At 33.5% G+C, this 14,785-nt stretch overlaps 1 protein-coding gene across 2 annotated transcripts in view; it reads right to left on the bottom strand.

The window, feature by feature from the left end:
• LOC145287923 (diacylglycerol kinase delta-like) overlaps positions 1–14,785 on the bottom strand; it is a 345,479-nt gene that overhangs the window by 212,020 nt on the left and 118,674 nt on the right. For both annotated transcript variants that reach the window (XR_013869227.1, XM_080135873.1), the window contains exon 4: positions 7,051–7,131. Coding sequence is in view for 1 of the 2 variants with exons in the window: in XM_080135873.1 (XP_079991999.1) it covers positions 7,051–7,131 (81 nt within the window). In the remaining variant the exon portion in view is untranslated. The remainder of the gene's footprint in view (positions 1–7,050; positions 7,132–14,785) is intronic.

The raw sequence follows: 14,785 nt of genomic DNA, 5'->3' as shown, positions 1-14,785 counted from the left end.
AGCAGGTGAATGTCTGGCATCCAGTAGGATGCTCCACTCCCAGCTAGAATAAAAGAAAAATGAACAAGCTCAGCATGCAGGACCCCCCTCCCTCCACAAGTGAAAAATTTACTTTTATTATGACGAATGTTTGTATAAAATTCCAGAAAAAAACAAAGCGTTGTTATTGAGATAAGTGCAAACAATTGAATGGCTGAACAATTTGGAGGCAATTTTACCCCTATAATGGTCTCTGTGGGCAACCAGATTTATTCCAGAAATTCCATTTTGGCAAAAATTTACTTTCACCATGACTAATGTTTGTGCAAAACTTCAAAAATTCCAAGGTGTGGTTATTGAGAAAGATGCAAACAAACAGGAGTGAATTACTAGGTCCAATCACTTTGTTGGGAGGGTGATGGAAAAGAGAAAAAAATGTAGTTCTATTTAAAAACAAAGATATAATTTCATTATTTTGTATATAGGTTTACATATTTCTATGTATCAGATTCACTTCTAAACTAATTAACCAATCATTATGAACTTTGAAGGGTAGGTACTGTGGGCTATTTTTAGTTTAACTTAACTTTATACAAAAGTGGACGATTAGGGGTGAAAGCCTTTGCAAAAATTCAGGTCCCTCATTTTTTCTAAAACTTTAACAATAGATATTAGACATCTATTAATATCTACAAATCTTTGAAGTATTTTAAAGGGATTTTAGGATGGGGATAATATGGGCACAACTTTGAATTTGAAAACTCAAAATATTTTATATTTGCATTTAATTGATCCATGGTTATTAGACACCAATTAAGCAAGATTACCTACATTTCATTCTTAAAACCTCTTATGCTTAAGCTTTAATCATAATCACATCTGATTTAATGTCTGCTTTACACGCTGGCATATGTTGGACAGCTTTAAAAAGAATTGGTTTTTAAAGTAACCTATCTCTGGCCGAGTGTATATTTATTCCTCTTTCAAAGGCAGAAGTTACTTGGACTTTATCAGCTCTTAAAACTTCAACAATCTCAAAAGCTTTGCCATCTAAATATACTTCATCCGCATCAGAGTTCTCATCCATCTTCATTATCTCACACTTTTTGCATCTAAACTGATTATCACCTATCAGTAATATTATTGCACTTCATGTGTACCTAATGCTTACTGATGCTACAAAAGATTGAATTGCATGCTACTTGTTTTCCATAAACTTTCCTCTTTTGAGGAGCTTTCCAACACTAAAACCATTAATTACAACTTCAGTCTTAGTAACATTCACTCTTAAACCTTTACTTTCCATTCCTCAAAGTCTTGAACTTCGTTTTCCATTGTTTCACAAGCAAGTACTCAATCATCAGCATTCATCATCTTTTCTGGACAACTCATACGAAAAAAAACCAAAAAAACTTGTGGACAATCTTTTTAAAACACAAATGAAAAGCAACAGACTCGATACAAAACCCTGAACGGTCCTGGATATGACCTAAAACTATATCCGATGGTGAGGCCCCACCTTGCGGGCCTTGGGGAATGTGGAGCCACCCTTTAATTGCCATTGCTCCCAAGTCTACTCTGACCTGGAGTGGTAGTACCTGTTAGGGTCCCAACTATGGGTTAAATAGAATCTGACTTAAAAAAAAAAATATACTCCATTAAAAATCGTTCCTCAAAATAACTAGATTCGGCATTAAGTAACCTGAAAAAGGTTGATATGCCGTAAAACAAACCAACCAACCAACGGAACCCTGATGTACTTCTACTTTAGCATTAAAGTTGTCACTAAATGTACTGTTACTAATATGGTTTTGAGCATTTCTATACATTGTTTGAACAACTTTCACTAACTACTCATCTGCTACTAGTTTACATAAAATCCACCCGCCATTCTCTCTTGGAACAATCCAAAGCTTTCTCTAGATCAACAAAAACTTAAATTTTAGACATTGGGGGGGGGGGGTCAAAATCACGTAATGGATCTTGAACAAAATTGGAATAAGGATTTTATATATAAGGTTTAGTAGCATTATCACAATTTTAATCTTCATAAGGGAACATAAAAATAGTACAAAACTTTTCTGTTCGGAGGAATTAATTTTACTTGTCCTGGAATGAGTTTTTTTTTTTTTTTTTTTTTTTTTTTAAATGTAATTATACAATGTGTTAATATTTTTAAAACCCATTACAAAACTGACATGCTCTGGTAGTTTACTTTTATTTTTATGCATAATCAAATGGCCTGTTTTCTTTCAACTATTTCTCCAGATATGCTATGATCATTAAAAATTTGAAAGTGTTGGTATATTATAATTATTAATGCCTTGCAGAAGATAATGTCCGAAGATAAATGTGTGTGTGTATGCGTGCAGCACATCACTGACCGAGAGTAATGGAAGAAACGAGGAGACTCACGGTTAATTCGGTGTAGACCTTTTATTTACAAAGAAGCAACATACAGAATGATAAATTACATCAGTCTTATGGGCTGATATTGAGCTTGTGTCACAACTATCATGGACAGAAGTAATATATCTCCATCTTCATTTACCAGAGTTCAAAGTCATCTTTTTGTTGACACTTGCCAGTTATCCCGTTCTTGCGTTTAGACTATATTATATTTCTTTTAGTTTCTCTTTTTCCACTTTTTCTCAAACTACTGAACCTGTCTTAAATTTTGTATGGCTTTTTGTTATCATATGGTGCAACAAACTAAGTAATAGGTTATCTGTTTAATGAACAGTTAGGGATTAATGGGGATTAGTTAATATCACATTTACACTAGCACTCATTCTAAGTCAATAGGCTATAACTTTTCCCATTTTTTACATGTTAAAAAGTCTAGTATATACATAATGATTATACACATACAGTCATTAAAATTAAATTTGATGTTAAATTCTTTTCAGGATTACATACTTCCAGAATTTACCTGGCTGATCCATAGTTTTATGAGCAGATCAGTTTCTGTATAGCTTTAATAGCGTTCTTATTCTGCTCATTAATCTGTATGGGCTATTTGCACAGGAGTTGAACTACTTTGCTACAGTTTTGATTTAAATATAGTAAGTGAAGATGCCAACGATAATTCCAAAGGACTAGTGTTTGCTGGTGAAAGATTTTTTTTTCTCTTAATCTTGATCAGCATTTGGAAACAATATATGCATCAAGTTTTAGAAAATTCAAATCCATATTTTTTACATTTTACTACAGGAAAAAAAAATCAAAATGCTCTTTCCTGGGGCTTATATCTGATTTCTATGAGATACATAGATATCCAAGAGTGCTCAATCAAGATTTTCTTTTACCTTTCAAATATTGAGTTAGTAAAACAATGAAAAACAATCCTCTTCTCAATTAACCACTTAACTATGTTATAGTTTAATGTAGCTTAATGATGCTTGACATCGGTGATCTAACAGAAACTAATGTGTCAATGTGATTATGCCGTATTAAGCATAGTTGATCTTGATCGTACCCATTTTAATGGGTGACCATTTAGGAATAACGGGTGCTGTATGTTGTCTCCGCTTATCTCAGCAGTGTTTCCAGTTGTCCTGGACTTCCCTTACCACTGAAATCAAGCAGTGTCGACTCAGGAGAAAAGTGGTTAGGATTGTGTAACTTTTGCTTTACAATACAGCACATGTCATCCATCATTCCTCCAGGATGATCAGGTAGTCCTCATCATTCCAATGAATGAACATCTAATTTAGCTTTGTGGCCTTTTCTTAATTTTGCCAGGTTTTATAGCAAGAATTCATGTGGTCTGGAGTAGCCAGCTAAATACTGTCACATCACAAGTAAAAAGTGCACCACTTCTGGTATGAGCCAGTGTATAATTGTGTCCAATACTATAGTTTTTTTTAATATTTGGTCAGAGTTTATTTGTAGAGTGAAATTTCATGTCAGAATAAGGTCTAGATTATCAGTTTTCGATACATATCAGATGCATTCTAATACAAAACCTACATAAGAACACTGACACATCAAGTACCTTTATGTAAAATTAAAAAAAAACAAATCCACCCAGCCATTTTTGAGACCATAAAGAACAAATTCATTCACAGAATTCCTTTTATATAAGAGATAAATAGATCTTTTGTGTTTTTATTTTGGTTTTACCCAATTCCAGAACAGATTCATCTAGTCTGGTGGAGTATCAAGTTGTGCTGTTATTTGAGGTAATATCATTTGGAGAAAGTGCACCATTCTTTGCATGAGCCAGCATATAGCCGTATGAAGGTGATCTTACTTGGGCTTCAAATACTATTTTATTTTGAATATTTGGTCAAGGTTTACTTGTAGGATGAAATTTCCTTATGTCAGATTGGCCTGACAAACCCCATATACAAAAAGGCAGAAGACACTCTAGGATGGTATCTTACAGGTATTCAAATTCTATGCATATGAGGGTGATAAAAGTCATCAACTGAAGGGTTTAAGCATTTGGTAATCTTGTTGATCTTTCGATTGAAGAGACTCATTGACATTATGATTCATTGTAAGACTCCTTTTAAGTTTTGAGAGTTGGAAAGAATTGATTTGAACTTTGAAATTTCCAGTTTGAGAGAAAAGCACTTATAAAACGGAGTTCTTCAGTCTATTGTTCTCATCTTAAGCGTGATTTTCACAAGGTTTCAATTGATGTTAACCTTCGACCTTCTTCAGATGTATTTTGTCGAACTCTGGGAATGTTTCTGACAAATTTTGGAATTTGAATGGAATTTCACATGGGACCTGTGGCGCAGTGGTTAGAGCACTTGGAAATTTTCAATTGTGAAAGTGATATTATTCTGAAAGTGGAAGGTTCAATTCTCAGTGTGGGCAACCCAAAAAATACAATTGCAAATTACTTGGCCGACAGAACAAGCACATGTTAAAGAATTCAGTTCGAAATTCTGTCCAAATTCCTGAGTTTAACACGAACATTCCAGAGTTTGGCAAGATATCTCTGAAGAAGGTCAGCGATTTCATCGGCCGAAATGTGTAAATGACATTCAAGATGAGAACAGTAGTTTGGAGATGAGCATTGGTTATTTGGATTCTTCAAATTCAGAAATATAAAAATAGGTTTTCTACTTTTTATTTCCAGGTTGTGTTAGTCTATCATCCCAGGTTTCAAAATAGTATCATATGCCTTTTCTAGATCAAACCAGTGCGATGCAGTATTACTGAATTGTTAGTCCCAACAAAAAGAGGATAAACCTGTAAATTTACCCTTGTCTGTCTGCACTTTTCTCAATAACTACGCTTAGTAATTTTGAAATTTTCCACAAACATCAAACATGATATGAGTAAAAAAAGTAACAGATTTTCCAGGAAAACTCTGGTTGCCCCTCTAGGGGTGCCTTTCGGATAAAGTGGCTAAAATTGACACTTGTGCTTTTTAAAAAAAAAAAAAAAAAAAAAAAAAAAAATTGATGCCTTGGATTTTTATAAAACTTTCTGAAAAGTTCTAACTAACTGATTTCCATATAATGTTTGTCTATAGTTTGCGATAACTCTTGGGTGTGCATCAGGGGCTCCTTTAGGGCTAATAAAAACACTTTTGGGGACTATTTTACCATATTTGTCCAAAATTTTCTGTGTATGTCTATTTAGCAGTTTTGCATGGTGATGAACTCAAATTTAAATATGTTGAGGCCCTGGAGACTTTTTGGGCTAAATGGAGGGGGGGGGGCAAATGGACTTTTTTTCATGTTGCAAAACTCAAATTTACATGTTCAGGCCTAAAATTGCACCATTTGTTAATTTTCACCAGAATTTGATGTCTCCTGGGAACTTAGTCATTGTTTTATGCCTCGTTCGCTGTGCACTCACGGGGGACCATACATGCTTCACTTGTTGTCTTGCATATTAGCTTTTCTTATGGGAATTTTAATCCAATTCCATGATCTATTATTGATCTTTGGTTTCTGAAGCTACACTGGATATCGATTCTGTAAATGAATAAATGCCAAAGTTTGTTTTATTTATTTATATCACCTTCAAAACTGCTCGGTTATTTAAATCAACAGTACAATGGTTTTTTTGAAAAACTACATAGACATGCACACACAACCTTGTCAACATTAGCAGTAATTAATGTGATTTAGTATAAAAAAATTTTTTTAAATGAAAACATTTTAGCTTTGTATAAACACGTTAATGTAATTGGATGGTAACTTTCTGGATCTGTTATTTTTCTATAGTTTTGGTATACAGATTCTGGTTGTTGATTGTCATTTCTGGTAATGTACCATTTATCCAAAAGCCATTGACAGTGGTCAGACAATCTTGTATTTTTTTTTTTTGGTAGCTTTTTAAGGAATTCATAATGAATTTTGTCAGGACCAACTGTAGAATAGTAGGATCTTTCTATGGTTTCTGGTAATTTGAAAATTGTAGGTTTCAGAGTTGTCTTTTCAAGCAATTTAAATTTTTTTCATGCGTATTGCTAATTTAACTTGTTTGTATTACCTGTGGGTTGTATTTAGCTTAAAATGGAGATTGTCGTGGGTGAAAAGTATTTCTTAGACCTAAAATATCTAAAGAATTGTTGAGTGATTGAAGTTCAGATTGACATAACTTGTATGCTATCCTGAAAATGATGCATTGAATCGAGATCAGAGAATACAAATACAGCCATTGTTAAAACATTTACAAGTCAACATCAAGGTAAGATCAATTACTGAATTGAGTAGCGAGAGACTCACAAAAGACCAATTGTTCTTACATTTTCTACCACCCCCAACTACACATCCCTTTACATCTGACCTACCTCCCCCCCTACAACTAGTTAAAAAAAATTCTAGGAGATTTGGTGAGGATTAATTACAGAAAAAAAAAATATATATAAAAAAAAAGGTGTTCTTTATCCGCTTGAATTGGTTGAGAAAATCGCTTTAGGTGATCAAGAAAATGTAATCTAAGAGTGAAAAGGGAAATCAATAGAAATGAAATTCAAGTATGAAAATACCATGTCCATTCAATTGGTGAAAAGTGTCTCCTTATAAAAATAGTTGTGATGAATTAAGATGGAGATTAAGAAGAAGAAAAAAAAAAAAAAAAAAAAAAAAAAACCCTTACCTGGAAACTGTGATTAATGTTTTTTGTGCTACATTCAGCAACGCTGAAACCAGTAAGGTCAATCTCATCAAAGATTGTAAACTAAAAAATAAGAAAAAATTCAGTGAAAAATTTAAGGAGTCAAAATTGATAAAATTTAACAAATACATAATTCAACATTTGACAAAATATGAATATTAAAAAGTTAATGAAAATCTTCATTTCTCCAACCTTTTAAAAAAAAAAGTAAAAGGTACTTGTACAGTTTAATCACAACATTAAAAAATGAAAATATCAAAAAAGTTTAAATCGTATATATCCGTTATGGGATGAAGTTCTCCGGAAAAAAAAAATTTCACTTAATTTCATCAAGTAATTTGTTTTACAGCAAAAAAACAATTTGTTATGATACCGAGCAAAAGGTTCCATTTTTAGGAAGAAACGTTTGTATTAAAGATGGGGAAGGAGTGTCGGTGTTTTAACTGGACTTATCTCCCATGGCGTGTCCTTAACTCCAAACAAAAATTAAGAAAAATTCCAAGATGTCTGCCTTCTTCAACGTGCTGTCATAAACGTGTTTTTCCGCTGTAAAAAAAAAAAAAAAAAAAAAAAAAATACTCGATCAAATTAAGTGAAATTTTTTTCTCAGATCTTCAGTTCAAAACGGATATGTATAATATAACCTTTTTTCAATATTTTCATTTTTTAATGTCTTGATTAAACTGTACAAGTGCCTTTTTTTATATGGTGAACATACACGCCGATATCTATATAGCTGAAATGTAGTAGAAATATCAATATGGATAATTGTCAGATCAAAAACAATATACATAATGAAATCCGGGTGTGCTAACCCTATTGTTAATTTTTAATGTTGACAAAACAGGTGAATAAGAAATTAGAAAAACTGGAGATTGATGTGAATTAGTTGATTAAGTGTTTTTGATAAATTACCAACAAAAGTGGAATATTGGCGCACCATTTGTAACAAACGTGAATAGAAAGAGTCACTGCAAAATCTCCATTAACAATTTATAACATTTAAGTGCTTTTTACTTTCTAGTTCATTACTTGGTTCTCAGGTTTTAAGGCAGGTCATTTTATGTCAAAACTGCATGGTAGGTTTTGTATACAAATGTGTTAGAAGTTAAGCGGATCTACTTCTTTAAGGAATAACCGGGACTTACCCAGAGACAATAAATACAGCTACATCTAAACATGCCAAATATGGCTCTAGACTCATGACATATACTTCTATAAAATACTTTTATTAATACACTTTTTGCTAATAATACCACTGTGCTTATATTGATTACTATCATCCGGCAAAGTCACAATCAAATGGTTTGTATGGAAATTAACTCATTTGGCATATATTCTGTAAAGACCATAAATTTAATTTTATCCGTAAATTGAACCCTAATATATATATATTAACAGTTTGGAAATAATGAAGAGAGTAACTCCACACTCCTAAATAATCTTTTTTGTTAATTATACTACTGTGTGTTGCCTTGATTATTACCGACCTGCAAAGTCACAACTAAATAGTTTGTAAATTAACTCCTTTGGTATATATTTTACAAAAATGCATAGAATTGTAAATTGAACCCTAACAGATTTTAACAATTATGAGGGTGACTCCACACTCCCAAATTGTGGTCTAAACAGCAAATGCAGTTTTTTTTATACTCAGAATTCTTTCCAGTTTAGAATAATTCATGTGGATTGTATATTAATTCCTCAGAATAAGTATTAAGATTGCGAAAACTTGATAATTTGGTATTTATTATGTCTTTTAAATGATACAATATACATGATTTATACATCCACTATCATAGCCATATTAAAATTATAATGCTATAAAATTAAAAACAAATTTTTTTAAAAATTACATTGATTTTGAATAGCTTAATATTTTACTATTTAAATTTTTTTTTTGCACTTGTCTTTATATTTATCATTTAGAAATTGATCTCTTTTCCTTCTCTCCTGACCAGATTTTTGACTGAGGGGTGTTCATTTCAATTTGATCTCCCTTCATCTATTTTTACTGTTCAATTTTCTTTATTTTTTTCTCCTTTTTCTTGTGTTTTGTACTTGTTTTCCATCTATCCATTCAAGTGTGTACCACTTTCTCCACTGACTATACACTGTAGGCTAACCCAACCATTGCATATGATAAGTACAATGTCATATGGCATGCAGCACATGGGGCCATTCATCAGTTATTTTTCTGTGTATAGAAATTAGTATCAATCTGTTTTATATTAACACTAGCAGGGGTTCCCGGATGTTTGGAGGTGTAAAAGAAAAAAAAGTGGTAGTAGGCAGGCAGGTTCAAACCCGTGACGCGAAAGTGGAAAAGTGAAAGAAAATTCTTTTATCCTTACTCCATGACGTGACCGGAAGTTCGGAACGTTGAAATTAGTAAAGTCATTTCAACTGATATGATGACTTGCAAAAATGGCAACAAAAACGGGCCCTCCTTGTAGAAAACTGTCCAGGAATTAATGTTTTTAGCCAATTTTTTTTATATTTGTCGTCCGAATGGTCGAGCTTCAAAACGATACCAATCTCGTGAAAATCTGTCGCCTCTGTCGAAAGTTTTAGGCAGATATACAAACATACAGACAGGTGAGATTTGTATAATAAATATAATCAAATTCTAGTATTGTGACCACTCCAATATTTACAATTTTTGTTGAACACAGGCTCACATGATACAAGAAAGAAATTTTTTCTTAGACTTCTAATTCATAATGCAAATATAAAGGAGGTATAGTTGTCATAATCTGTAAAAGCATTGGCCAATATCAGTTGTGCAGAAATTTTTATTTTAACCATTTCATCATATTTAAAATATAATTTCTTCATGACCTTATGACCTACAATGTGTGGACAAAGCCACGTCCATTCACAAGAGATAGTGCATTGCAGAATTATATGTGGCATATTGCAACAGAATTCTGGGTTTGCATTATATTGTCTGTTAAGGTTGCTGGATTATTCTACCACTCCAGAAAGGATGTGAATCCTTTATACAAAAATCAGATATGCCCAAATTTGGAATACTGCTGCCACATCTTGGGGGATCCTTCATAGCACTCTTTCCTACCATGACAGAGTACAAAATCGAATTTGAAACCTAGTAGATAATCTTTTCTACTTACTATACATTCTTTCTCACAAAAGAGACTTTGTTAGTCTTTCTCTACTCTATTGTTATTTCCATGGAACGTGCTCGACTGAGCTCCAGTCTTTGATTCTCCCTTGAAATACGTTTACAGCAACTCCAACAAAGAAACTTTCCTTTCTCCATCTGCCTAGCATCAAGGAAAATTTCTACAGACAGATTCTTTTTAAGTGTTTTGCCTGTGGAACACGTTAAAACAGCACTGCTTCCATGCTTATTACAACTTGGTTTCTTCAAATCTAATGTCAACAACTTGTTTTGGACTGCTCCATAAGTAACCAAATACAGTTCATATCATTAATCAATGTTAGTACTTCCATAATGTTCATCTTTTGGCTGACAATCATTCCTGTCTCATTAACACTTATCTTCAATTCTTATCTTCATAAGTGGTGGCCCCAACAATAAAAAGAAGAAATTAAAATCTGAAGTTAATGGCTTTCCATGCACAGATGACCACATTCGTTACAGATATAAATATATTCAAACAATTGAACAAAAACTGCAACAACTGCTTAGATAAAAATCGTAGATGGGCGACACTAAATGGATTTAAAACAAAAACTGTCCATTTTTGTCATAAGATGAAAACTATAGACACTAGCTTGAAACGTAAAAGCTATGAGATTGCAGTTGAAGACGCAAAGTTTCTAGTGGTAATATTCAAGAAAAACTAATGCTTAGTCTCCATTTGAAATATCTAAAAACATTGAATGCTTGCACATTAAAACTAAATGCACTTTAGGTTAAAAAAAAAAAACAAAAAAAAACACTGACATAACATATCAAATCAAAATTAGTAAAAAGTCAAAAAATTATTAAAAATGATGGATCTGCTGGATTTTTTTTTTCACAAAAAAAAAAAAAAAAAAAAAAAAAGTATAGTTATTGATTTGTTTTTTTTAATTTGAAATAGTGAATCTTAAGGGAGATATGTCAGTTTTCCATATGGAATTGACTAAGCTGTTAAAACTGCATTATTCAATAAATTTTATTTTTTCTTATTCTTTTTATAGTTGATCATTTTTCGTATTTTTCGTAATTTTTACTCATTTCAACAGGACACATAATTAGTGCTTTTACTTAAAATATATTTTTGATATTCAAACAATGCACAAGCACCAAACATTGCAACTCCAATATATAGTTCCCAGAGTAATGCATCAATTATAACACTATTATTGTTTTATAACAATTTATTATTTCTTCTTCTATTTGAAACTTATGTATCTCAATAATTAAATCAAAATTTGACTATAATAATTTTATATACCAATCAGACTTTAAAAATACTTCTTGATCCGTTTTGAAAGAGAGAAGTTAGTATTTTAAATCTTTAGAGCATCTTAATTGAGAGCCTTTATGCAGATGCCAACAAAATACCTACAAATATAAGTCATAAATTAGTCCTTCAGTCAAACTAAAATTATGCCAGTGAAATATGTATTTTTTATTTTTTATTCTTTTTTTTTTTTATTACATTTTCACCCCAAACAAGGCACATTGCCACTTTGGTGTAGGGGGCTACTATCAGGGGAAACAACTACTGGGGTACTATGTAGGGATTTGGGCAGCAAGATGTTGGTTCACGTTGCACTTGAACTTATGCATGTCAGTACAGTTAGAGAAGCAGTGACCTGGAATGGAATTCCAAAGTCTAGCAGTTCTGGGGAAGAGACTACTGGAGTAGAAAGATCTTTTACATCTAGGGATTTCTACAGTGTGGGGGTGGGATTTTGCAGCTTGTCGGGTCTGTCGAGGGTATTCACGTCGTGGGGGCACAAGTGCTTACAGTAATACCCAAAATATACTGAAAAAAAAAAAAAAAAAAAAATGAAAGTCAGAACAGTATTTAATTTAATTTATGTATTTCTGTTGTATTAAATGCTAGCTTTTTTTTTTTTTTTTCTCCTCCATAAATGTTTATCTACCAAGTTGATCTTAAATATTGTATAATCAATCCATTATATTATCATTTTCAGTCCCCCACCCCTAATTTCTGGCTCCCATCTTATCTCGCAATTACTTACAACGTCACCAACTAACTTCGGAAGAATCCCCCCCCCATCTGATTTTCTTTTATATCATAAGTTGCTTAAAACGTGATTAGTTAAAGTTCAGAATAAAATCACGCTTTCTCTTAACGGTTAATTTAAAAAAAAAAAAAAAAATCTTCTGAACGCTATTAAAAGTTAAATTCTTCACTAGTTTGCAGTTTGGAGACGGAAGCATTGTTGTGATAAGTGATTTTCTCTACTAATTCGCACTTTTTATTTTTAGATTCAAATATTAATAACTACATTGTATTTCAGTATTTAATTTATGTATTTCTGTTGTATTAAATGCTAGCTTTTTTTTTCTCGTCCATAAATGTTTATTTATCTACCGAGTTGATTGCAAAAATAGATTACCTAATTGTACTCATTTTTAGTTCGTGAGAGGGGAATCTATCACCATACTTTCCCTTAAACACGTCCGTTGGACTTTTATTAAGTATAATACTTCATAGTTTTTTTTTTTTTTTTTTTTTTTTTTTTTTTAAAATGGAGAGTAGAAAACGCATTGTGGATGCGTTATCGGCAGCTCCTGTTACTCTCGCTTCTTCTTATTTGTCCCTCAGTCCTCATTTTTTAAATGAGTGATTTTTCGGACAAAGGGAGAAGAAAAAGCTGTTTTCTAGGTTGGCAGTATTTTTGCGAACAGTTGGCTGAGATGGCGGAAATTTTCTGTTTCTATGTCTATCCTTGTAGCCATGTCACTAGTAAGGGTGCTGGAGGTAAACGTTTTGTCTGGGCTGACGTTATCCGCCTGATAGTCAGGGACCCGAACCTTGGATTAACCACTAAGGAGGCTGTCCTATCAGCAGGTGCAAAGTACTGGGGCTGCTGTATTGCCATTTGGTGAATGGAATCTGGACCATGCAGTAGCTTCTGGTGGGGCCTCTCGATGCCATACTAGTGGGTAATTGTTACGGCTTTACCTTATCATGTGCTACAAAAAAAAAAAAAAGAAAAAAAAAAAAAAGAAAATTCTTCGTTTCTTTTTCTCTCTTAGTTTCCCCTCTCTGTCCTGCTCTAAGTAAATCTGTCGACCTAGTCCACAAATTCCAAAATTTCATCATGACAAGTTTCAAGAAAAAATACACGATTAAACCCGGTTCTCCAACTTCCAACGTAGACCCCTACTACCATGTCTCCTTCTCCAACATAAGGGGTCTTCGTTCTAACCTTCCAGAGGTTGAAACCCAATTACAGGAGACTAAACCAGACCTTTTATTTTTAAGTGAAACTGGCATTGGACAGGCTATTTCCCTAGATGAGTTTGCAATTACAGGATACTCTAACTTAACTTCTAAATCTGACCCCCAAGATCGCCATGGGCATGGAATATGTGCCTATATTAAAGATAGCTTTCCATGTGGGAGGGACATCTCCAGGGAAGATCCTAACTTACCCTATATGTGCTTCCAGGTTGCTTTAGCTCACACTACTGCATTTATATTTACTCTCTATCACCCCCACAACAGCGGAGTTACTATCTTTCAAAGCATATCTGAGAAAATTGACCAAGTCCTTTCTACTTATCCTTCAGCTAACATTCACGTATGTGGAGACTTCAATGTTCACAACGTCGAATGGTTGACCCACTCAAACAAGACCGATGATGAGGGGAGGTTCTGTCATGATTTCTCCATTGCCTATGACCTCACTCAGATTGTTCAGGAACCTACCCGTGTGCCCGATAATGACGGCCAGTATGCGAGCCTACTAGACCTTTTTCTCACAACTTGCCCTGAACTATGTTCAGTTTCTGTTCTGTCGCCTCTTGGATCTTCCGACCACTCTGTTGTATCAATTAAGATAAAAATGAAATGTAATAAGTCCCCAGACGTACCTCTTCATCGTACAGTATATCGATACACTAAAGCTGACTGAGATAGCTTCCGTACATTTATATCTGATCTACCTCTGCATTCCAGGTTTAAAAAGGATGTGTCCTCTATAGTATTAGACCTAACTGAATGGTTAATTGTAGGTATTGACCATTTCATACCCTCTAAAAAGTTTCAGCAAAAACCTAACAGCCAGCCATGGTTCTCTCCAGAATGTGCTGCTGCCATTGCGCACAGAAATCAGTTTTTCCACTGCTTCAAACGTAATAGATGTATGGAAACTAAAGCCGTTTTCAGGACTGCCAGCAACCATTGTAAGAAAGTAATAAGGAACGCAAGAGAGTTATATGCTCAATCTGTTAAGTCCAAAGTAGCTGAGCATCGGCTTGGTTCCCACCAGTTTTGGCAAATAGCAAACAAAATCCTGAACAGAAGCGTGTGCTCCATCCCAACTATTATCAATGGACCCGAGGTAATCTCGTCAGCATCAGACAAAGCCAAACTCTTTGTCAAGAACTTTGCAGCTAATTCTACCCTTTGCGACCAAGACCGCCAACCCCCAATATTTCCTCCTGTATCAGAAAACACGCTATGTGATATACGTATATCTGTACGTGATGTTGCGAAGCTAATCAAAAACCTTGATTCGAGTAAAGCAACTGGCCCTG

The sequence above is a fragment of the Euprymna scolopes genome, chromosome 11, assembly GCF_053919585.1.
Source record: "Euprymna scolopes isolate OS-2025 chromosome 11, ASM5391958v1, whole genome shotgun sequence".
NCBI lineage: Eukaryota > Metazoa > Mollusca > Cephalopoda > Sepiida > Sepiolidae > Euprymna > Euprymna scolopes.
This window is presented reverse-complemented; position numbering and strand designations above follow the sequence as displayed.